Here is a 25,566-nt window from a genome sequence, read left to right on the forward strand (position 1 = left end):
ATTCCACTAAGAATAAGTTCAGACAATGGAAAGGAGTTTGTGGATAAAACCGTGAAATGCATGTTGCAGAAGTTAGGAATCAAGCAGAGATTTGGATGTGTGTACAATCCTCAGAGTCAAGGTATTGTGGAGAGAGTGAATGGGATTTTGAAAAACATGAAGCTGTAACCGGCAGGTCAATGCCTTCTCCAATTTACAAAACAGCTAAGGGACCTTCTCTTGATATTTTGACAAATGACATGAAGTCGTATGTCAGACAAATGACTAATATCCACAGGAGCATCTCTGCTCTGTTATCTCATTACAGGCAAAAGCTGACCGTGAGGAGACTCCACCTTCAGTGACACCAGGAGACTTGGTGTACATAAAGGTGTTCAGACGGAAGTGGAACATCCCCCGACGGGAGGGTCCGTACGAGGTGGTGAGAGCCACTTCCACTGCAGTGCAGGTCAAAGGATCCCCTACGTGGTATCATTTAAAGCATTGCTTAAAAGCACCCATTGACATTCTCAGTGACGAAGATGAAGGCCAGGGGAAGGACTCCCTGGAAGGGGGGGATGCTCCTTCTTCTCCTCCTGGCTATGATGGGGATGATGATACAGCACAGTTTCCAGTTATTCAATTCCCCAAAGAGAAGTGAGACCAATAATGATGTTAATAATCTACAGAGCAGAACTAGAAGGGAGATAAGGAGTGGTCCTGGACGTCACTGAACTCTTCCACAGGCTGGATTCACACTAACAGACCTTTTCCAGCTCCTACAGCTCCATTGACAGCCAAAGGTGCTGAAGGCCCACCAGGCCTGAGACAACTAACTATCACTTTCTCCCATCTCACAGAAAAACAGGCGGATGTCTCCAGAGAAATGGATGTGTGTGAAAGTGTTGTGGCTGAAAGTAACAAAACAAAAATGCTCTGAACCTAGGTGGACAGGTCCCTTCCAAGTGACTGAGCGAACGGGAACTGCAGTCCGTTTGCTGGGAAAGGGGGACACATGTTGCCACACTTCATCTACCAGACCAGCCAGAGCCGACCAAGGATCTGCTCTCCCTCCACCGGCTGGTGAAGGTGCCACTCCAGACCCTGATCTGAAAAGAGAGGTTGCAGCCCTTGCAACCCCAGAGAGTTCCTCGGCTGAGGAACCAACAAAGGCAACGGCCTCAACTGAGAACATCGTGTGTTGAGTCGTTGAGGACGTCGGTTGTTTTGGTCTGAGAGGAAAAGATCCAGACAACTCATCCCAGAGGAAAAGATCCAAACAACTCATCCCAGAGGAAAAGATGAGTGAGGCGTCCCTCTACAACGCCCACAGCGGCGGTGGGGACTCCTGCCAGAACTCACCCACCGGTGTGAGGGGAAGTCTGACTACAAAGGGGGGTGGATGTATAGATTCCACTCGTCTCGATGTCAGTGAAGCAGGGAGATCCTCACACCATTAGGGGTTGGGCTCTGGGGGAATGTCCTTATTGCCATGCAGCCAAGTACGGGACGAGGACACTGTGAAGGACTGATAACTTTGTGTCACCAATAAGTTTTCAGTGATAATTCATAAACTCACTACTACATATTGTTCAGTTTTTCCAGTAATCTTTGTTTTTTAGTAATCAGAATGTCATAATGCATCTATAGATGAAAGGGTCATGTTCAAATGTTTTGGAGGCTACTAAGGTTGGATTGTCTTCTCTGCAGGCTAAGAAAGCGATCGCTCAGTGAGGGTCACGGAGGAATTTTTCCCCAAGAAAATAATCATCAGGGTTTTCGCCTCCGTCTGTAGTGAAGAATAGTAAGATAGTAGCCATAGATCTGAGCCATCTTTGTTAAAAATTGGGTTGTTGCATTTTATTAAATTTCCCAGTTTTGGTCCATGGCTTAAAAGCCATGGAAGGGGGGTATGTGGTGGAAAGTTTTAATACAATAAAATAATATAGTAAAACAATATCATCTAAGTGAACCAAAGATCTGGATTGTTGTGTGTGTCATATTATTCAGCACTTGTGAAGGTGGCCCCAGGATGTCTCGAGGTCATGAAGACACTGCATGAAAATAATTCCTGTTAGACCATATTTGGAAATGCTTGCATGACTATGGGTATCCTTGGAAGAAGTTAGACACTGACAGAAGCGGCTAGCCAGATCATTTCATACCTGTACCTGAAATTAGAATGTATGTTTCTGCACAGGGTCATCCAGAGAATGTCTGCAGCAGATCCTCACAGGGTTCACGTGACTGATTATATTATGTCATCAAATAGTTTTGTGAAACTGTCGACTTGATATTTTTGGTAACGTCTGGAGGTCATGACGTACCAACTGAGAGCCCACAAAGAACTGGTTGAAAGCAGATGGGCCGAGGTTAATACCTCCCCCTAGTCACACCTTTAGGGTATAAAAAGATATGTGATCCATTTCCTAGTTGGTATTTGAAGTTTTCATCTACCCAGAGTACTCTGCAACAACACACCGGAGGACTTTTTCATCGTCCCCAGAGCTCTCATCATGCTTAGATAAGTATTTGTTGAACTTGTCTGTTTGTTGAACCTGTCTGTCTGTCAATATCATCGATGATGTTATTGGACTCATACTCAACCTATTGATGATATTATTGTACTGCTACTCAACCTAAACATGATTTGAATTGACAAATAAATATCTTGTATTTTACACTGTCTCCTGTCCTTAAGAAAAACGAAATCCCCACCACACTAACATACTGTAGCTCACTTAGCTGACTTAAAACTTTGTTATTTCTTCCCAATCATTTATATATTAACATATAAATTTGTATTATTTTCATAATAATAATAATAATATTAATAATACGTGTGAGTGACCCTTTACAAACTGTTGCAAACATATGAAAGGCATTCTACTGTCAGATGATGAAGCATAATGTCATATATATATATATATATATATATATATATATATATATATATATATATATATATATATATATATATATATATATATATATGGACAAGGGCGGAGGATACGGAGTTGTTGGAATGCTACTACACAAGTAATCCCAGAGAGAGGGGATATATGGGGCGGATGTGGGACCAATGGATGCTTCGAAACCCACAATCAAGGCTAACAAAGAAACAGCTGTTAGCCCAGTGTTCCAACATCCGTAACCGAAAACTGCTGTCACAGTTTTGCTACGGCAAGGGGGAGCCAGGACGCCAGGTCAGCGGGGGGATATCACCCCCCCCCACAATCCGTGATTGGGTACCAAGCCCCAAGAGACATAGACAGCCTCAATACAAGAGCTGCTGACCTGCGAAGGAAGATCGTGACCCAAATGGAAACCTGGAGCCTCCGACAAATACCGAAGCTAAGTTGTCAGGTACCTTCAGAAGATCTGCTAGAAGATGTGAATGCTGCAATAAGAACCATCTCCACAGGGAACATAACTGAGACCAACAAGCTGATCCACAGTACAGCAACAGTAATCCTCGAGATGCTGGGATACAAGATCAACACAGGGCATAACAAACAATACCCTCCATGGAAGAGGCGGTTAGAGGCCAAGATAAAGGCGACACGGAGAGAAGTCAGCCAGCTAGCCAAGCTACAGAAGGGGAACATGGTGAATAAAGGGGCACCCAGGAAATACAGCAAGCTCTCCATACCTGAAACACTCGAAACTGCCAAACAGACTAACAGCTCTGGCTACCCGACTGAAGCGATACACCAAGGAGATTGAGGCCAGGAGAATAAACAAGACCTTCTCCACTCAACCAGCAAAGGTGTACTCTCAGTGGCAGGGAAATAGCATCCAGCCAGACCCACCAAGAGCTGAGGTGGAGAAATACTGGAAGGGCATATGGGAAAGAGTAGCATCACACAACACCGATGCCCAGTGGCTAGTGGACCTAAGGACTGACCACAGCTGCCTCCCAGAACAAGAACCAGTAACCATCTCAATGGCAGACATCCAAGAAAGACTGTCAAAGATGAAGAGTTGGTCAGCACCGGGCCCCGATATGATCCATACATACTGGCTAAAGAAGCTGACAGCACTCCACGAGCGTCTAGCAGCACAGATGAACCAGCTGCTAAGGGATGGGACGCACCCAGAATGGTTGACTGAAGGCAGGACAGTCCTGATCATGAAAGACCCACAGAAGGAATCTACCCCATCCAACTACCGGCCAATAACCTGTCTCAGTACAACATGGAAGCTCCTGTCAGGCATCATGGCCGCTAAGATGAGTAGGCACATGGATCAATACATGAGTGGGACACAGAAAGGAGTTGGTAGTAACACCAGGGGAGCCAAGCACCAGCTACTGGTGGACAGAGCAGTACACAGAGACTGTAAGAATAGGCAGACCAACTTGTGCACCGCCTGGATTGACTACCAGAAAGCCTACGACTCAATGCCACACACGTGGATACTGGAATGTCTGGAACTGTATAAGATCAACAGGACACTAAGAGCCTTCATCAAGAACTCAATGGGGAAGTGGAAGACAACCCTGGAGACTAACTCCAAGCCAATTGCCCAAGTTAACATCAAGTGCGGCATATACCAAGGGGATGCACTATCACCACTGCTGTTCTGCATAGGCCTGAACCCCCTCAGTCACATCATCACAAAGAGTGGCTACGGATACCAATTCTGAAGCGGGACAACAATCAGCCATCTCCTCTACATGGATGACATCAAGCTGTATGCCAGGAATGAGCGAGAAATTGACTCACTGATCCACACCACCAGGATCTACAGCGACGACATAGGGATGTCATTCGGATTAGACAAATGTGGCCGGATGGTATCAAGAAGAGGCAAGATGATCAGAACTGAAGGGGTCAACCTACCAGGGGGCAGGATAGAAGACATCAAGGACAGCTACAAATACCTTGGAATCCCACAGGCTAATGGCAACCATGAGGAGGCCGCAAGGAAGTCATCCACAGCCAAATACCTCCAGAGAGTAAGGCAAGTCCTGAGAAGTCAGCTGAATGGCAAGAACAAGGTCCGAGCCATCAACATGTATGCACTGCCGGTCATCAGATACCCCGCTGGGATCATAAGCTGGCCAAAGGAGGAGATAGAAGCCACAGATATCAAGATTAGAAAGCTCCTCACCATGCATGGAGGGTTTCACCCCAAGTCCAGCATCCTGAGGCTGTACACTAAGCGGAAAGAGGGAGGCCGAGGACTAGTGAGCATCAGGGCCACTGTCCAGGATGAGACATCAAAAAATCCAAGAGTACATCACGAAGATGGCCCCAACAGATGAACTGCTCAGTGAATGCCTTACACAGCAGAAACCTGAAGAGGAGGAGGAGACAACATGGAGGGACAAGCCCCTACACGGCATGCACCACCGTCAGATAGAGGAAGTGGCTGATATCAAGAAGACCTACCAATGGCTGAATAAAGCTGGACTGACAGACAGCACAGAGGCACTGATCATGGCAGCACAAGAACAGGCCCTAAGTACAAGGGCAATAGAGGCCAACATGTACCACAGTAGATCTGACCCAAGGTGCAGGCTATGTAAAGAAGCCCCAGAGTCAGTCCAGCATGTGGTAGCAGGGTGTAAGATGCTCGCCAGCTCAGCATAAATGGAAAGGCACAACCAAGTAGCTGTGATAGTGTACAGGAACATCTGTACCCGGTATGGACTAGAAGTACCCAAATCCCAACGGGACATACCACCGAAGGTGGTGTAGAACGGCAAGGCTAAGATCCTGTGGGACTTCAGCTTCCAGACCGACAAACAGCTATTGGCTAACAAACCGGACATTGTGGTGATGGACAAAGAGCAGAAGAGAGCAGTGGTGATAGATGTGGCGATTCCAGCTGATGCCAACATCAGGAAGAAGGAACACAAAAAGATTGAGAAATATCAAGGGTTGAAAGAACAGCTGGAACAGATGTGGAATGTTAAGGTTAATGTGGTCCCCGTGGTAGTAGGAGCACTTGGGGCAGTGACCCCCAAACTGGAAGAGTGGCTCCAGCAGATTCCTGGAACAACATCTGAAGCCTCAGTCCAGAAGAGCGCAGTCCTAGGAACAGCTAAGATACTGCGCAGAACCCTCAGACTCCCAGGCCTCTGGTAGAGGACCCGAGCTTGAGGATGACACACAGATACCACCCCACAAGGGTGAGAGGGACATTTTTTATATATATATATATATATATATATATATATATATATATATATATATATATATATATATATATATATATATATATATATAGTAATTAACGCAGACCAAGTATTGATGATATACAGATCACATCCCTTTTTTTCCACTCTGCTAATTTGCCATGAAGGATTTCCTCTCTTTCACACACTTATTTCCTTCCTTCCTGTCTTCTCTCACAGCTGCATTACAACATTTCAACACATTTTCCCGCTGGTCATTACTATGTAGTTGTACAGTTATTATTAATTTATGCTGATGTAGATAGATAGATAGATAGATAGATAGATAGATAGATAGATAGATAGATAGATAGATAGATAGATAGATAGATACTTTATTAATCCCGGAGGAAATTGCATATAGCCACTGCTCAGGCATTACATAACAAATAATACTGGTTAAACACCAGGAGAAAAGGAAACACTGACATCACAGGACATACCACAAGACATACATTACACTAACAGACAGACACATGCAGCACTAACAGGACTTATATACTAAACTATAACTAAAAATATAAACAGTATAAAATTTAAATGTATTCATAAACTCAGGATAATATACACATATAAGTGTATATGGATACAAATTTTCATTCATTTATTCAACTGAGTTGTGTGTGTTTGGAGATGGGAGGAAGCTGGAGAACCCAGAAAAAACCCACCCGGACATGGGGAGAACACACAAACTCAAATGGCCCGAGGTGGAATTGTACCAAGGACCTTCTTATAATGAGGCAACAGCACGAAACACTGTGCAACTATGCTGCCTATACAATGTTTTGATGTCAATGTAATTTAACTGTCATCAACCTTCTGAACGTACTGTTGAAATACGTGAACTAAATATTGATTTGTGAAATTGATAAATAACGTCATCAAGAACACTGACAGGATTGTATCACGTCCATGGCAGTAAATCCTCACTAAGTATTTCTCCATTTTGTTTTGGTATCATGTTTTCACTTCCCATTTAAAATGATAGTCCTGACTGAAAACATCCATATTTATAATAACGAGTCTTCCTTTCCTGTGAATTTACTATATATTGTTCTCCTCTTTATTGACTGTCGTTTGAGTCTTTTAATCTGACACATACTGCTTTTGTACGGAGATGACTGATGACAAGTTGGACATGTTTAGGAAAACTGGCACCGCGGGGGCAGAGGAAACCACTCTTTATTTCAATCTGGATGGATGTGGTTTTACTCTCTTCTATGTGACTGTTCTTGTCTTTGTTTCAGGGTTAAATGCTAAGAGACCCTTTTCTTTTGGTAAATGTTTGTCTTCAGGGAACTTTTCATAGTTGGATTAGTGAATAGTGTTTTTTGACAGTGAATATTTTCAGGATTAGTTTATGATGCTTTGTTTATATATATATATATATATATATATATATATATATATATATATGTGACTTTATGAGACATGAAGTGATCAGTCATCATGAGTGGTTCTAAATTTTCCAAGGAAGGATGCATTAACTATGGTTGTAGTCAAGATCATCATCTGGATACAGATATGTTTTGATGGAATCTTATACTTAGAAAAGGAGCAGTTATTATTGTTTGATTGCCTCTGATTTCACTGATAACAAATCTTGGGCCAAAATTACATGAAATCCCTATTAGATCAATAACCCCTCAGTTGGATTTGGATCCAGCTAATACTCATGATCCAGAATGATTAAATCGATCAAACTACAATTTAATGAAGCCCTCGATTTTAAATTTTATCACGTAACTTCCTTGGTGGAATTTAGGTTAATGTAATTGTTTTACGGATTAAACTTACTTTTAGTTGCCTTTTACCACATCAATTTTGTTTAGAAAAGCTGTATAATCGACTGGTAGTGATTTTATTTTCACATTTAAAAGATGTTTAAAAGTGCTGAATAGTTTTCTTATTCCACTGAAGCAGGTACTTGGCGTTATAGTATCATGATAAAAATGATTCCATCATCCTTCACTTGATAAAGCCTAGACTATGTACACCACCTACTTTAGTGTGTCTACAGAATAGTTTTCAATGAGGCTGCTTTGCTGAGAACGTCAGACAGAATAACATCAGACAGTCAGTGATGAGAACAGTGAGAATCAAAGTGATGAGATAAAAGAACTGAACTACTAAATGGAATGATAATTCTCTGTTGCTACAACACATTTCGTTGATCACTTCACAATTTGATTTAAAAAAAAAAGTAATTTGCATACATGCATTGACTTAAAGTCACTCACTGGTTAATGGCAACAGGTGGCAGCTTCCCGTGGCTTCATTGCTCATAATTTGGCACCCACACCACCTTCCTCACTGAATGTTAACAGTCACGAAAGCCATCATAGTATGATGTCACCACTTTTGGAACCAGAGGTTTGGAGGGCAGCCAGCCGGTGAGCCAGACACAAGCTGTTTCTCATTAGCTCTCCTTGGCCTACAGTTCCATACAACAACAGACGCTGAGAGAAAACTGTCGCCTCTGCTGCAGACTGATAAATCTAGCTGTTAAATGTCTTGTCAGTTCCTGTGAGTCTGTCAAACAAATCCAAATTTGAGATGAATATGAAAAACTACATTCAAACCAAGATGTCATCATACACTATAGTTATCTAAAGTTCAGTATTGAGAGTTTAGCTCACTTCCAGAAGAGCAAATAGTCTTCCTTTCCTATTTTAGCAACTTTGTGTGTTACCATCCAGTATAAGCCTGGTGTTTTTCATAGTGAGCTATTTCTCAGTCTTCTTCTAAACCACAGGAAAACAAGTTCTCTCACACAATATTTATGATAAAATCTTTGTTTCACAGCAGGAGTTCTAGACTTTTTCCTGCCAAACTGTATAAAAACACGAAAAACACAAGGTGCAGAGACTCTTGGGTGAAGTCCAAGTCTGCCTGGTCAAGTCTTAACTCTTTGACTTGTGTCTGACAGAAGGAATCCGTGGACTGACCGTCCAGCAACCAGGTTGCTTACGTGACATCCAGGCCCAAGCTTTAATCTCATTTCTACTTCCTGCGATTTCCTCTTGCACAAGTCTTTCATTATAAACTCTTTTTTGCTTCAAGGTCAGCGCAGCTATGCATTACTGTAACCACACAGGATATGTTGGTTGTAGACTGTGTTTACTGTGCATTGTGTTTCTATGGCCTGAGATGATGGCATGCATGAGACAGACACACGCTAGGGCTACAGCACTAACAATAGGTTTTGTTTGACTGTTTTACCAGTGACATCAGTTGTTTCTTTTTAGGGGAGTGTCTTTAAAGCCTGCTGTTTGGTTCTTAGATACAACTAAAGTGGGACTGTGCTTTACCTTCTACCCTTTCCCCATGCAATCAAAGATTTTTTATTTATCCAATCCCCTATATACTTTTACCCCTTCCCTTTTCAACATCCCCATTTCATTTACCATAATGATCGTATTTTATTACTCCACAAAGGCCGAACCCTGTATGTGTTTTCTTTGTGAGTAGAGACATTTTCATAAGCCCTCTCAGTTCTCTTTTGTCCCATGCAAACAATGACCCCCTCTTTCTGTTCCCTTTGAAAATAATTTGGAGGTAGCAACTCAACTAAAAGTAACATTTAAATCTGAACCTATCTCATTACAGTGCCTCCACCACCATAAGTGTAGCTGACAACCATCCAGTCTGCTAATGGTCACAGACTGCTCATATCTCCTGTTTATGTCAACATAGAGGTAGAACATAACTGGAGCAGCAGACTCTGAGCTTGGTTCACAGTATAGATATTGTGATGGTCTGTGTCTGTCTTGCTTTTGTATTTTGTTTTATGGGTTCAGTTGTTGTACTTTTCTGTTTCTGCCACATTTGTTGCACCTGTTTTGTTTTTCCTGATAGTTTCGTTTGGAGTTTAGCCAATCTGTGTTTAGCTCTCCCCATAGTTAATTAGTTTGTCATTTGTTTCACCTGAGGCCAATAGGCATTCATTTTGGCCTGCCTATTTAAGTAATTTCTTTTCTGTTCAGCGCTGTCACAGCATATTCAGTAGTCCTTTGAAGCAGAGTTTCATGTCTGGCAATTATTTACTGTTTTACCTGACCACCTTTTATACGACCACGAGTTTTGCCTTCCCTTGTCTGTTCTTGTTTTTGGTTTTGACCTCTTGCCTGTTCGACTACGATTTTTGGATATCCCACTGGATTGTAAACTCAGAGTTTTTCCTGGTTTTGAATTTGGTCTGATTAAAGGATTTGGATTTTTGACTTTTGGACTCTCGCGCCTCGTTCCTTTTGTAACCGTAACAGATATTTCCGGTAATGAACAGTAAATAGACATGAACAGCATGTAGAAGCTTGAAGACAACAGTTTATCCTTTAATCAAATACATCAGAGCAGTCGAAATATTTTGAACAGTTGAATAAGTACCAAATGTCTTTGGAGTTAACTTGAAATGATGCAAATAGGGCCTATACATCACTTATTGTACATTTCAAGACACATGTGTTTTACTTACCAATAGAAGCACCTGGATGCAGATTATTAGAAGGCTGATAAGAAGAATGATAAGAAGCTAATAAGAATTATATGTTTAGCTTTGCATGTTTGTGTTAATGTTTTAGCAAAAGATGAATTATTTCTGTATTTATGCTGAGAGAACAATGGAGATAGTCACAGGACGAGTCATCTTGGATTATATGTCCGACATTTTGTGCTATCAATCCTGTGAATAATCAGATATTTCACACAGGTGTTGGCCTTTGTTTCTAGTGGAAAAGAAAAGACACCAGACAAACTAACTACTCAAAAACCTCTCCAGGACGATACTGCTCTTATCAACTTTCAGATTTATTTATCTTCATACAGTGTACAGATGAAAAACAATGGACTAGCAGAAATGCTAAAATGATGGTGATGTGGAGATCGGTGGTGGGCAAATAGAGGGAAAACAGAGGGACGGAGCCAAGAGGCACAATTCACACACATGGTTCTAGTTAGTGAGGGTCCCATTAAGGACAATGTGGATTAGAACTAACTTCATATTTCACAGTTAAAGAGCAATTTTAAGACACCTCTGCCCGCCACCAGAAAAGTCACATTCATTCACTTCATATATGGATAATACATGCTGTACAACCAATATACATACATACGGGAATAATAGAGGAGGAGTTGGGAAATTGCAGTTTTATAGTGATTTGGAATAGTCTTTGCTACTATCGGGCAAGAAATCACAAAATATGCAACTATCTGTTTGAATCATATAAACACACTGCAAAGCAATTCAAGATGAAATATTGTACATCTTACTCCAATATAGGTGCTATTACTGGTTAACAGGTTAAAGATTTACAAAAGAAATCAAAAGAAAATCAAAGAATAAACCAGTGATCATTTAGACACTGCCCCCCCCCCCCCCCCGCCGCCGCCGCCAAACCAAAAAAAAAAAGGTGTTTAGCCTTTTCATTATTCCTCTGATGTCTTTTGGAAATCTTAGAGTTAATCCATGTCGTCATGTCAATGCAGAACACAAATATTGAGGTGTTTAAATATTGGTGTATTGGTACTTTAATGAAGTTAATATCTCCTCTACCACTGCTACAGATAGTGGAAATCTTGGGGGGAAGGAGGGATCTGGTGCTTTTGTGTCTGGGTTTCAAGCTCAAAAATCAGTCCTTTGGTTTTCCATGCTGGAATCCAGAGACTCATTAGATTGAAAAAGAGACTTAAGCACATTCACACTCAAATTAATGCAAAGCGAGAAAGCACGGGCTGTACAAAGGGATGTGTTTTGCAGCTTATGAGGCTTGTAGATCTGAGTTAATCTCCAACAACAAAACCTACTTCATAGTCATAGTCATAGTCAACTTAATTGTTAAATTCACGTGAGACTTTCATGGATCCCTGTTTGTCCCTGTTTTTAAAAAGTTCGTAGCTTTTCTGATTAATGCTATGTGCAGTTGTGTCGTCGATCCTAAAAGAGTTGTTTGCCTACATGTAACTCCACCCTTTCATGTATGTGTTCATGTGTGTGTTGCTAACAGCCTGTAAAACTGATGTTGGCGCCAGATGAAAGGGCTAGCCTGGTTTCACATACTCGCCCTTGGGGGAGGTTGGGGGGCTAATGTTACTTCAAAATCAAGTCTGTGAAGTCATTACAGCCTGCAGCCGGATGCACAAAAATGCCAAAAAAGACTGTCCCTACATCCTGTCCTTATGTTTTTCAGTTGGCTCATTTTTACAGACATTGATTTTGGAACTATTACCTCCTCTGCTTCTAGCTCAGAGGCAGAGAAAGTCAACTTTTTTTCCTTTGGAATTAGACAGAATAGAGAGGAGTTCTCATTTCATGAGGCAGCTGCTTCAAACAGACTGAAAGTGGCCCATGTGACATTTAGTTGCCTATACAGTATACATATAGAGGGTGCCCTCGCGCATTGGCGCATCAACGCTCGCGACTTCACCTCATCGCGGATTTTTGGTAGGCAGTCACATGATACCGTACGCACATTCTATTGGATGATCCAGAAGTGTGCTACGTTCTGTGAGTCTCGGGCTTCTGTGAGAAATAAAAGTGCTTTAAACAGTTGATAGGAGTGTGGGAAAAGGTAATACAGATAGAAGGTGGTTTAATATCAGTATGGGGAGGGTTCATAAATGTTTAAATTACCATAAATAATAACATAAATAGTTTGTCGCTCTATCACAAAATTCATTAATCACGTGTGCTTCCTGGAACGCATTAACCGCGAGGAAAGGGGGCACACTGTATATATATATATATATGTGTGTGTGTTTGTGTGTCTGTGTGTGTTTTAAAAGAATACTTGATTTTCGGAAATTTCTACTTGTGAAGAGGGTAACAAATAATTCAGACTCGACAAATAATTAGCATATCTAGGGAAAGTTAATCAGTTAATGAACACATTATGTTTTGATGCTACATTAGTAATTTACCGAGAATAATGTATTCACTTTTGCTGTTAGTAGCAAATCTGGGAGATGTTAGTTGAGAAACAAATTAAGCACATCGCCCTAGCCATGCTATTTAGCTATTTAGCAAAATCCACCCTTTATATGTTCCCCTTATTTTCACTCTTCACTATATTTGACCTCATGTTTGTTGTTCCATACTTAATGCACTGACATCAGAATGGTGTCAACTATCTTATCACATCACCTCAGCCAGAATAAACTTAACTGGCTAATTTTGGAAGGAAAATGGCAAATGTAACCTGTTTGGTATGAATGGGAGAGATTAGTTTGCAGGTTCAGTTCAGGATCAACTCCCTGCATCATAATGAATACATTTGGTCTAAAGCTGCACCGCATCTTCCATCATGTTCCATCATGTTGCTACTCAGAATTCAAAATTGGATGCAAAATATTGTATGCCTCAGTACAAAATAATTTCCTTTGGGATCTTGAAAAAAGAAGTTCTATCAAAGAATGTATAAAATTATATTTACAATAATCTGTGAGAAATTATACATTTTTCGATACAAAATAACACAGTCTATAAATACAAATATTATTTACAGGCAGCATAGCCAGTGGTGTGAGTGTTCCTTTCATAACTGCTGCTCCCCAAACAGTATCTGAGCATACACAGTGCCGTTACATGAGGTCTTGGTCTCAGGAATTGGCTTGACCAAATCTAACTCTGCATAGGTCAGATTCTCCTCCACAATCTTTGGCTGGAGATGGAAGAGAAACAGGGCAGATGAAAATAATGATGGAGGAGAGAGATGGAAAGAGGGGGAAGTGGTATCAGTGGTTAGAAAATAAGCATAGAGTTTGAGATAGATTTTTTACGTCAAACTCCATCATTAATCTCCAACTAAAGTTTTCTTGTTTGACTGTATGAACACACAAAATAAATATCTAATCCTGAGCAGAGATTAAAATTCCATTTATATGGAGACGGATGTGCTTAAAGATTGGATGTTTTCCTCTGTCATTTTTGTTTGTTTCTCTCTACTTTCTGCATTGGTTTAGTTAGCCTAAATGGACTGAGTCTGTGTGCAGACATCACTGTGCAGGATTCATGGCTTGAAATTACTAAAATTCAATTACGTCTCGCAGCTTTCTGTGCTATTAAAATACAAGTTTATTTAACACATCATTCCAGTGACGACTTAAAAATAAAGCATGTGGTTATGTGGTACATTTTACGGCGTTTTGTTTTGCTTGCCTACATTTTTGTGTAATTTCCCATAGCATTTGTGACAATAATCATGGTAGGCCACAAAGGACAGTAAGAATGCCTTGATTGGTAGTAAGCTTTGGGCAAACAATGCAAAAAAAGGAAGAATTATTTAACATGAATACATTACATGCAGATGAAAATGCTAACTTAGATAAGGTGCTACATTTATAATGAAGCTGATTTTTAAAAAAAAAAGGAATGTATGATACTCACCAGCAACACTTTCCTTGGTTGTGGTTTTAAAAGTTTGGGTTTCCGTGTTTTGTCTCCAATGGGAGCTAAAGGAACAAAACCAAAGTAGCTCCAGTGAGTTCACACAATGACTGCACATTTAGGACAGAGGGCAGTTATCACAGAATCTCACCATTTAAGCCTAAAGAGCATATTCATTCTTGATTTCCACCCATTATTGTCTGGGACTGTCATTTGAGATATTAGCTGTTGTCAAAAGCTTGTCTCATCTATCCAACAACAGGGTCACATCGTTGTTGTTTTAATTTTCACACTCTTTATCCTCTTTATCCTTTAAAGAATGTGGGGGATTTTATTTACATCCTCCACATCACCATCACTGGTGATGAAGTTGGCTTTAAACAACTCAAAACTTCTTTAAACATGGATTACAATCAAAAACTGCAATCCTTATTCATGTGTTTGGATGACTTTTGCATCTTTTATTGTCTATGTGGGACTCAGTTGAGTGTTTTCACACAAACAAATCAAATTAGAAGGTGTTTACCTTTCGCTGGTATTTCTGGTGGTATCTCTTTTTGGTAGTCTCTGTTCCGTTTCTTCCTGTACCTCCTCTCCTTCTTTGGCAAAGCAGGAGATGCATTCACCAAACTGGTGACAGTCTCTCCTGAACTGGATTGAGACCATATTTCCAGATATAAATTTTATTTATTTTTGTATTTGGTTGCTTTTCTGGCTGTTTGAGTGGCAGCGCTCGAAAGTCTTACCTGTTCTGAGGGCTTTTCACCAAGTAATAATTATCTGCGAAGACATATACATAGAAATGAAACATGCAATGAAAACCAGTGTTAATGTAATTATTAAAGTGTATAGAGTTTGCATTAAGTTTTATCGGAAGAACTAAAAAGAGACATACTGAAAAAGAATATAATAAAAACATTACCGGTATATAGGATAAAATGGAGATATAGAAACCAAATAGACAGAGATTTCAGCTGAGAGTCATCTTGAAATTGTCGTTCACCTTTTAACCTCTGCTTCCTCTGTACGTACTGGCAGGTCACAGTCACAGTGAACATGCACATGCACAGCAGACCCACAGAGCAGATCAGCACTGCACACAGATAGACATCTGGAACACAACAGCACTCACTTTATTATATCACTGCATCAGACTCATGCCTGATGCTTGACCTCACACAAAAATCTTGAGTTGAAGAAAAAAGTACTGGTTCATGTTTTGCTGAGCTATTTATGGTCCTGTACAAAATCCGTTGGGTTGGGCTATTTTTGCCTGCCAAGGATGATACAGTACCAGTTGACCACAAACAAACACCCACTCAAACACGCTAAAAATATGATGACTTACCTTCAAACAAGCTCCACAGGCTTTCTTTGGCCTTGATGGCTGGTAAAACATGCACTACAGGGAGAAGAAAAAAAAAAAAAGATTAGAACCATGTAAAGTCCATCGTTGTCACTGGGCCCTCCCTGCCGCCTGATTACACCCTGGCTACAGTTTAAATAAAGCTAATTGTAGGAAGACAGCGGGTTTGTTCTCCTCCCTGCCTGATCCTGTATCTGCATCACTGTCTCAACCTTTACTGGACCTCACTGACCTTTACTGGATCAAACGGGTGGATTACTATGGCTTGGTTTACATCTTAGCATCATCCTAGACTTTATTCTCAAATCCACACATAGCAAACCATCTTTGACATACGATAATTTACCAGTAGTGCTTTTTGTACCAAAAACTTTCTGAATAACTTTCTTTTTTAAGTTTAAAAAGCAGATTTATTGTGGATGTTGCACGTATTTATGTAAACATGTTGCTGTTGCAGCTGACTTTGCCACAGTGGGTTCTCTCAGTGATGACACTCTTCAAAACGCAACAGAAAATAACCCCTACTTAATAATTATAGGCTTTCAGATTTCCAGACTCTTGTCCTCTCTCACACAGCCTTTCTCTGTGTCTGTGAATACAACCTCAATCTATGTAATTGGAATCTCCATTATGTGCCGCTTGTGTCCAAAATGATTGATAAAATATGTTTGCCATAATGGACTTGAAGCCTGGTGCCACACAAACTCATTTTGCCATCCCATCTGACCACAGCAGTCTTAACACCGCTGTGCTCTCGCTGAGCTGATGGCAGGAAGCTTGTGAAATGACACCCACAAGGACATCTTGAAATACCCCAAACCAGCAGCAGCTGACGACAGGCAGGCTAGCCATGCCGGCTGGAGACTTTCCCACAGGCCGAATGGCTGTGCCGCAACTGACAAAAATGCTACAGACATGCTTTGGATGATGATTCATTTTGTACTGATAATGCATATTGAAATGGAAAACCTTAGATGAACTCTAACCCTCGAAATTGCAACTTTCATTTGAGGAAAAGTAAGATTAGATTTAAAGCTGCCATAAAGCATTGTGGAGCAGCATATATTTAACTGTGAGGCATCGCATAGAACCATGGGATGTTTACTGTAAAGAATCCTTGTCCAAGAAGATTCAATTCTTGGAAAAAAGCTTCATCAAAATGCAGAATTATGCCTTTAAACTGCTAATTCCATTTTAGGATAACATCTATTAAAGCTGTCACTACAAGCCCAGTAATAACAGGGTATCTTATACCAAATAGCTGACCACACACATCTTTGACCCGCTTACCATGTAATGTGGGCAACACCAGTTCAGAAAATGAAATTTGCTGAGCAGTAGCCTCTCATCAACTGACATATTCATCTTGTGTCCATCCGTTCCTTAAGGCTATTCTTTGAAAGGCCTAGATGTCTTCAGACTGTTCTCTGTTGGGAGCATACCTTTGGATTTGCTCCCCATCTGTAAAACCACTAAAACCTACACTGACCATGTGTGACCTACATTCTACTGTTTGGAAATACTAGCCTTAATCAGTTCCAAAAGGAAGATGGATCAATATGACCGCTCCATTTACTTTGTGAATATGAGCATGCTTGCGATTTGAAATGTTTAGCACTGAACCAAATATATATATATATATATATATATATATATATATATATATATATATATATATATATATATAGTAGATAGATAGATAGATAGATATATACAGTAGATAGATAGATATATACAGTAGATAGATAGATATATATAGATATATAGATAGATAGATAGAAAGAACTGCTGACCTGAGAAGGAAGATCGTGATCCAATGGAAACCTGGAGCTTCTGACAAATACCGAAGCTAAGTTGTCAAGTGCCTTCAGAAGATCTGCTAGAAGATGTGAATGCTGCAATAAGAACCATCCCCACAGGGAACATAACTGAGACCAACAAGCTGATCCACAGTACAGCAACAGTAATCCTCGAGATGCTGGGATACAAGATCAACACAGGGCATAACAAACAATACCCTCCATGGAAGAGACGGTTAGAGGCCAAGATAAAGGCGACACGGAGAGAAGTCAGCCAGCTAGCCGAGCTACAGAAGGGGAACATGGTGAATAAAGGGGTACCCAGGAAATACAGCAAGCTCTCCATACCTGAAGCACTCGAAACTGCCAAACAGAGACTAACGGCTTTGGCTACTGACTGAAGAGATACACTAAGGAGATAGAGGCCAGGAGAATAAACAAGACCTTCTCCACTCAACCAGCAAAGGGGTACTCTCAGTGGCAGACTGTATAGGAAATACTGGAAGGGCATATGGGAAAGAGAAGCATCACACAACATCGATGCCCAGTGGCTAGTGGACCTGAGGACTGACCACAGCTGCCTCCCAGAACAAGAACCAGTAACCATCTCAATGGCAGACATCCAAGAAAGAGTGTCAAAGATAAAGAGTTGGTCAGCACTGGGCCCGGATATGATCCATACATACTGGCTAAAGAAGCTGACAGCACTACTCCATGAGCGTCTAGCAGCACAGATGAACCAGCTGCTAAAGGATGGGACGCACCCAGAATGGTTGACTGAAGGCAAGACAGTCCTGATCATGAAAGACCCACAGAAGGAATCTACCCCATCCAACTACCGGCCAATAAGCTGTCTCAGCACAACATGGAAGCTCCTGTCAGGCATCATGGCGGCTAAGATGAGTAGGCACATGGATCAATGTATGAGCGGGGCACAGAAAGGAGTTGGTAGTAACACCAGGGGAGCCAAGTATCAGCTACTGGTGTACAGAGCAGTACACAGAGACTGTAAAAATAGGCAGACCAACTTGTGCACCGCCTGGATAGATTACCAGAAAGCCTACAATTCAATGCCACACACGTGGATACAGGAATGTCTGGAACTGTATAAGATCAACAGGACACTAAGAGCCTTCATCAAGAACTCAAATGGAGTTCTTGATGGAGTGGAAGACAGCCCTGGAGACTAACTCCAAGCCCAAGTTAACATCAACTGCGGTATATACCTAGGGGATGCACTATCACCACTGCTGTTCTGCATAGCCCTGAACCCCCTCAGTCACATCATCACAAAGAGTGGCTACGGATACCAATTCCGAAGTGGGATAACAATCAGTCATCTCCTCTACATGGATGACATCAAGCTGTATGCCAGGAATGAGCGAGAAATTGACTCACTGATCCACAACACCAGGATCTACAGCGACAACATAGGGATGTCATTCGGATTAGACAAATGTGGCCGGATGGTATCAAGAAGAAGCAAGATGATCAGAATTGAAGGAGTTGACCTACCAGGGGCCAGGATAGAAGATATCAAGGACAGCTACAAATACCCTGGAATCCCACAGGCTAATGGCAATCATGAGAAGGCCGCAAGGAAGTCATACACAGCCAAATACCTCCAGAGAGTAAGGCAAGTCCTGAGAAGTCAGCTGAATGGCAAGAGCAAGGTCCGAGCCATCAACATGTATGCACTGCCGGTCATCGGATACCCCGCTGGGATCATAAGCTGGCCAAAGGAGGAGATAGAAGCCACAGATATCAAGACTAGAAAGCTCCTCACCATGCATGGGGGGGTTTCACCCCAAGTCCAGCACCCTGAGTCTGTACACTAAGCGGAAAGAGGGAGGCCAAGGACTAGTGAGCATCAGGGCCACTGTCCAGGTTGAGACATCAAAAATCCAAGAGTACATCACGAAGATGGCCCCAACAGATGAACTGCTCAGTGAATGCCTTAGACAGCAGAAACCTGAGGAGGAAGAGGAGGAGGAGGAGACAACATGGAGGGACAAGCCCCTACACGGCATGCACCACCGTCAGATAGAGGAAGTGGCTGATATCAAGAAGACCTATCAATGGCTGAATAAAGCTAGACTGACAGACAGCACAGAGGCACTGATCATGGCAGCACAAGAACAGGCCCTAAGTACAAGAGCAATAGAGGCCAATATCTACCACAGTAGATCTGATCCAAGGTGCAGGCTATGTAAAGAAGCCCCAGAGTCAGTCCAGCATGTGGTAGCAGGGTGTAAGATGCTCGCCAGCTCATCATACATGGAAAGGCACAACCAAGTAGCTGTGATAGTGTACAGGAACCTCTGTACCCAGCATGGACTAGAAGTACCCAAATCCCAATGGGACAAACCACGGAAGGTGGTTGAGAACGACAAGGCTAAGATCCTGTGGGACTTCAGCTTCCAGACTGACAAACAGCTGCTGACAAACCGGACATATTGGTGATGGACAAAGAGCAGACGAGAGCAGTGGTGATAGATGTGGAAGAAGGAACACGAAAAGATTTGAGACGTATCAAGGGGTTGAAAGAACAGCTGGAACAGATGTGGAAGATCAAGGTTAATGTGGTCCCCATGGTAGTACGAGCACTTGGGGCAGTGACTCCCAAACTGGAAGAGTGGCTCCAGCAGATTCCTGGAACAACATCGGAAGCCTCAGTCCAGAAGAGCGCAGTCCTAGGAACAGCTAAGATACTTCGCAGAACCCTCAGACTCCCAGGCCTCTGGTAGAGGACACGAGCTTGAGGATGACACACAGATAACACCCCACAAGGGTGAGAGGTATATATATATATATATGTATATATATATATATATATATATATATATATATATATATATATATATATATATATATATATATATATATATATATATATATATATATATATATATATATAATTCATTGCAGTTAAAATGCCTGATGAAAACACAACATAAAATACGCTAGCCTCCTAGATTCCAGCTAGATTTAGCATTAGCATGATTCCATTAATTTCTTGGAGTTTTCTTTCATTAACAAAACATTTTACTTTAGTATTTTAATTCCCAGATGAAAGGAGTAGAATATAGGACTAGATTTTTTTCGTCCCATATCCCATATCTGTAGTAACTGGACTGTGAATTGTTCCTGACATTGTGGACTGACTGACAAGTCATGTGAAAAGCTGTAAAACTTAGTCTGGGTTTCATTAAGTATTAAACAAAAGATCTGCTGCTTGATCCCACTGATTTGAGTGAACAGAACCCACAAAGCAGAAAAGGCAAGAGCTACAGCACAACTTAATAATAACAATAATAATAATAATAATAATAATAATAATAATGAATTTTATTTATATTGCACTTTACATTATAAAAATCTCAAAGTTCTACAAAGACAAAGAGAGCATAAAACCTATGGTGAAGTAAACTAATAAAAACAGCACAACCCAACAATAAGGCATATATAAAAGGCTAAGTAAAGGCCTTTTTAAAAAGGTAAGTCTTTAAGCCATGTTTAAAAGAATCCACAGTCTGTGGCACTCTCAGATGGTCAGGGAGAGCATTCCACAGACTGGGAGCAGCCAAGCAGAAGGCTCGATCACCCATGCTGTGTAACTTGGTTCTGGGGACCTTGAGGAGGTTGGCTGTGCTGGAGCGGAGGGTGCGTGAGGTGGTCTGGGGGACGAGGAGTTCCTTAAGGTAGGCTGGAGCATTACCATGTACGCACTGGTGGGTGAGGAGGGAAATCTTATATTTGATCCTGAGTTCCACAGGGAGCCAGTGCAGTGATTCCAGGATGGGGGTGATGTGGTCATATTTCCGCACCTCATCAGGATCCTAGCAGTACTGTTCTGTATGTATTGGAGCTTGTGAATGCTCTTGCTAGGGAACCCAATGAGGAGTGCATTACAATAATCCAGCCTGGAGGAGACAAAGGCGTGTACCAGTTTTTCAGCATCGGACAGAGAGAGTGTGGAGCGGAGATTGGCAATGATCCTAAGGTGGTAGAAGGAGGTCTTACACAGATGCTTGATGTGGGTGTCAAATGTCAAGTAGGGGTCCATTCTCACGCCCAGGTTGGTGACTGCTGTGGAGAGTGGAATGACCCGACCAGCAAAGGTGATAGAGGTTATGGGGGATGATCGTACTTGGTGTGGAGTACCGACAAGTATGGCTTCGGTTTTGGAGCTGTTGAGTTGAAGGAAATTGTGGTTCATCCACACCTTAGTCTCCTCCAGACAGGCTGACAGTGCAGCTGGTGATGGAGATGATGACAGGGCTTTAGGAGACGTCGACTCCGTCCTTATGTAGAGCTGCGTGTCGTCGGTATAGCAGTGAAATAACACGCCGTGCCTGCTGATGACACGGCCGAGGGGGAGCATGTATTGGGTGAATAAGAGGGGGCCAAGGACAGATCCCTGTGGGACACCACAGGTGACAGACTGGGTATATGATTTAGCGCCTCCAAGGGAGACGCACTCGGTCCGTCCAGCCAAATAGGACTGGAACCAGCTCAGGGCCAAGTCACAGAGACCAACGGTGGAGTACAGACGATCCAGGAGGATGACATGATCCACTGTGTCAAACGCTGCTGATAGGTCGAGGAGGACAAGAAGGGATGAACATCCAGCATCCGCTGCCATCAACAGATCATTGGTGACCCAGTGCTGTGAGCTGACCGAAACCCAGCTGGAACTTCTCAAAGATGTTGTTGTCTTTGAGGTGGTTTTGGAGCTGAGCGGCAACTACCTTCTCCAGCACCTTGGAAAGGAACGGGAGGTTGGAGATGGGCCTGTAGCTACTGAGGGCTTCCGGGTCCAGAGTTGGGCTCTTCAGGAGGGGAGTGATGATGGCAGTTTTGAGAGCTGACGGAACATGGCCAGCCTGTAGGGAGAGGTTGATAACATTGGTGATCAGTGGACCAATGTCACCAATGTTAGCCTTCACCAGGGCTGTGAGAAAGGGATCCAGGGCACAGGTAGAGCACTTCATCCTCCCGATGATGCGCTGTACCTCTTGCTGTGAGGTGTTGTAGAAACAGCAGAGAGGCTGGGAGACTTCAAGTTGCAGGACAACAGCTGGAGCAGGGGGAGCAGAGGAGCCAAGGAGGAGAGAGCGAATGCCATCAACCTTAGTTTTGAAGAAAGACATGAAGTCATTGCACTGCTTCTCGGTGGTCTCTCTGTGTACCTGGGTTGGGGGTTTAAGGAGATTGTATATAGTGGAAAAGAGCTGTTTGGAATTGCCGGGGCTGTTACTGATGATTTTGGAATAAAACTTCGACCGTGCATCTTTAAGGGCTTTGGAATAGGTCTTTTGGTGTTCTCTGTAGGCCACCCTGTGCACGGTTAGTCCTGATTCCAGGAGGCGCCACTCAAGGACACGACCAGCCACCTTCATCTCCCTCAGCTCACTGGTTAACCAGGGGGCAGAGAGCGAGAACGCGACTGTCCTGGTCTCACAGGGGCATGGACATCCAGGAGGCCACTCAGGGTTGTGTTGTAGAAACCTACTGAGTCACTAACTGTTGAGAGGGTCGGAGGGGTGAGATGTTGGAGGTCCCAGGCCAAGGCATCCTGGTTGATGTTGAACATTTTTAGTTTTGAAGCTCATTCCTTAGTTACATGACTCTTCCATCAAAATGTTGTGCTGAAAATAAGTAATTTTGTGGCAGAGCAGCTATTTTAAATTTCAGTGTTTTCTCCCTCCCCCTCAAACTTATAATGCAGTTTGAGAGCCTGAATTATCCTAGTAGCTATGTTATCGGGGGCTTCGTGGTCCTGGTACAGTCTCCCATGATAAACAGGTCCTAGGTGACAGGTTAACCAACATGGGCCCAACCTCTGATGGACTCACCACTAGTCAGTCCTGAAAAGGGGTGATCTGAACACAAGTGGTGTTCTGTTATTGGACTTCTGTGCTAACCACAGTTTGTCCATTACGAGCACCTTGTTCAAGCACATATGTGTCCATGACACTGTCTGTCATGAAGAGACGGGCAGAATTGTCAACTGATCACCACCTGGTGAGCTGGATCCACTGGCGGAGCAGGGGGCCGGAGAGACTCGGCAGTCCCAAATGTGTCTTGAGGGTCTGATGGAATACTCTGTCAATGAGATCTTCAACTCCTACCTCTGGGAAAACGTTTCCCTTTCAGGACCTCAGGAGCCACTAATACTGTTTAGAGCGGAGGCAGAGTTGCTGGCCTTGACTAGGGATATTGTAGAGAAAATCCTTTGAGGATCTCCTCAATTCCACTACCATGTTTTCAAAGGAAGAAGCAGGGGCTGAGGTCTGAGTGGGGGACTCTTCCATCACCTTAGCTGAAGTTGCTGTGGTGGGTGCCAAGCTATTCAGGGGTAAGGCAGCTCAAGTCTCTAGATGTGCAGGGATTGTCTTGGTGTCCTGTCACTTCACTCCATGAAGTGACTTAGAGGTGGAGTGAGAAGCTCAGTCACCAGGGAGGGATTTGGAGTAGAGCCGCTGCTCCTCCATAATGAGCGGAGCCAGCTGAGATGTCTCAGTGTCTGTTTCGGATGCCTCCTGGACGCTTCCCTGGAGAGGTGTTCTCAGGGAAGGCCGAGGACATAATGGAAGGACTATGTCTCCCAGCTGGCATGGGGATGCCTCAGGATGCCCCTGGAAATCTGAGGAAGTCCGGGCATCCCTGGTCAGATCATTGCTTCCGTGACCCGGCTATGGATAAGCAGTTGAAAATGGATGGATGGATGTTTTCACCGATATATTATTTGTGAGAATTGAAGGCAACTTAAACAAACTTTTTCTATCATTCCTCAGTGGAAGGCACAGTGGTGCAATATTTCATGCTTGTTTTATTTGATACAGATCAAATGTTAGGATACAAAAGACAAACTAAACATCTGTTGTGGAGTGAAGTTTTTTTCTTATGTAATTTTGCTCTTATGTTGTTTGTAATCTATATTTTAAAGTAATTTCTGGTACAATGACTCCCGTGTTTCTCCCTTTTCCCTTATCCCATCATTATAAATAAAAATGTTAAATTGAATTTAGTAGCACAGACATTGAATCAGTGGGAAAACAGCAAATATGTTAAAATCAGCACCCCCCTGTACTTTCTACGTCACCTGGTTTAAATATAATTTAGGATAGATTTCCTCCAGCTTATTTGAGATGGCAAGTGAGTTCCTTTAAAGAGCCATCGTCTACACAGTGAATTATTCACAGCATAAATTTCAATAACATCGCTGATGTTAATGTGGTGGTTTTTTCTTAAAGCTGTGAGTTCAGTGCAGTAGTTGTAGCTGTGGGAATGCTCATCCATGGAACAAATTTGATTTACATAAAAGTGGCTTTTATCCACATCCACTAAAAGTATTCTATTAGCATCTTATGAATGGCTGAAGACTGAACGGGATGACAATGGGGACATTCAAACGAACCTTTTGTTGAGAGTCACAGACGTTATATTGATTATCTGACAGAGGTTTTGTGTTTCCTTCTGTTCCAACTAACCTAACATTGTAAACATCAATGCAGAAATGTGGCCAGAGGAAATAATGATCATCTGTGCTTTCACCATCTAGTAAGCCACTCATTGGTCTAATTGACTGTCCTGTGAAAGATTGCAGATGAATGTAAGAATACAGCAATGCTCTGTGTCTGTACAAAGCCCTTTGCAATTTATAGTCACACATCCTGACTATCTTTTTGTCTATGAATCAGCATCATTCGGTGTATTTAATCACTGTAACCTCTTTGTAGTGATCAACATAGGCCTGTTTTGTTGCAGAGATATTTAACGCAAAGCTGTAACATTTGTCATGTCTTTATGTGGAGCTGTGAATAGAATAGACAGAAGTCTGTATTCCAATTAC

General features: G+C 42.3%; 1 protein-coding gene across 6 annotated transcripts in view; it reads right to left on the reverse strand.

Annotated features, from left to right (window-relative positions):
• The window catches only part of vstm4b (V-set and transmembrane domain containing 4b), a 40,709-nt gene that overhangs the window by 9,197 nt on the left and 5,946 nt on the right, over positions 1–25,566 (reverse strand). For 4 of the 6 annotated variants that reach the window (XR_011034047.1, XR_011034045.1, XR_011034046.1 and 1 more), the window contains exons 3-7: positions 15,892–15,945; positions 15,547–15,654; positions 15,290–15,323; positions 15,070–15,194; positions 14,544–14,608 (exon numbers count right to left, since the gene is read on the reverse strand). Coding sequence is in view for 2 of the 6 variants with exons in the window: in XM_068305384.1 (XP_068161485.1) it covers positions 13,693–13,818; positions 14,544–14,608; positions 15,070–15,194; positions 15,290–15,323; positions 15,547–15,654; positions 15,892–15,945 (512 nt within the window). In the remaining 4 variants the exon portion in view is untranslated. Of the gene's footprint in view, positions 1–11,537; positions 14,405–14,543; positions 14,609–15,069; positions 15,195–15,289; positions 15,324–15,546; positions 15,655–15,891; positions 15,946–25,566 lie in introns of those variants that run through there. The other 2 variants (XM_068305384.1, XM_068305385.1) reach the window with 2 other exon arrangements.

Source organism: Antennarius striatus, chromosome 21, assembly GCF_040054535.1.
Source record: "Antennarius striatus isolate MH-2024 chromosome 21, ASM4005453v1, whole genome shotgun sequence".
Taxonomy (NCBI): Eukaryota; Metazoa; Chordata; class Actinopteri; order Lophiiformes; family Antennariidae; genus Antennarius; species Antennarius striatus.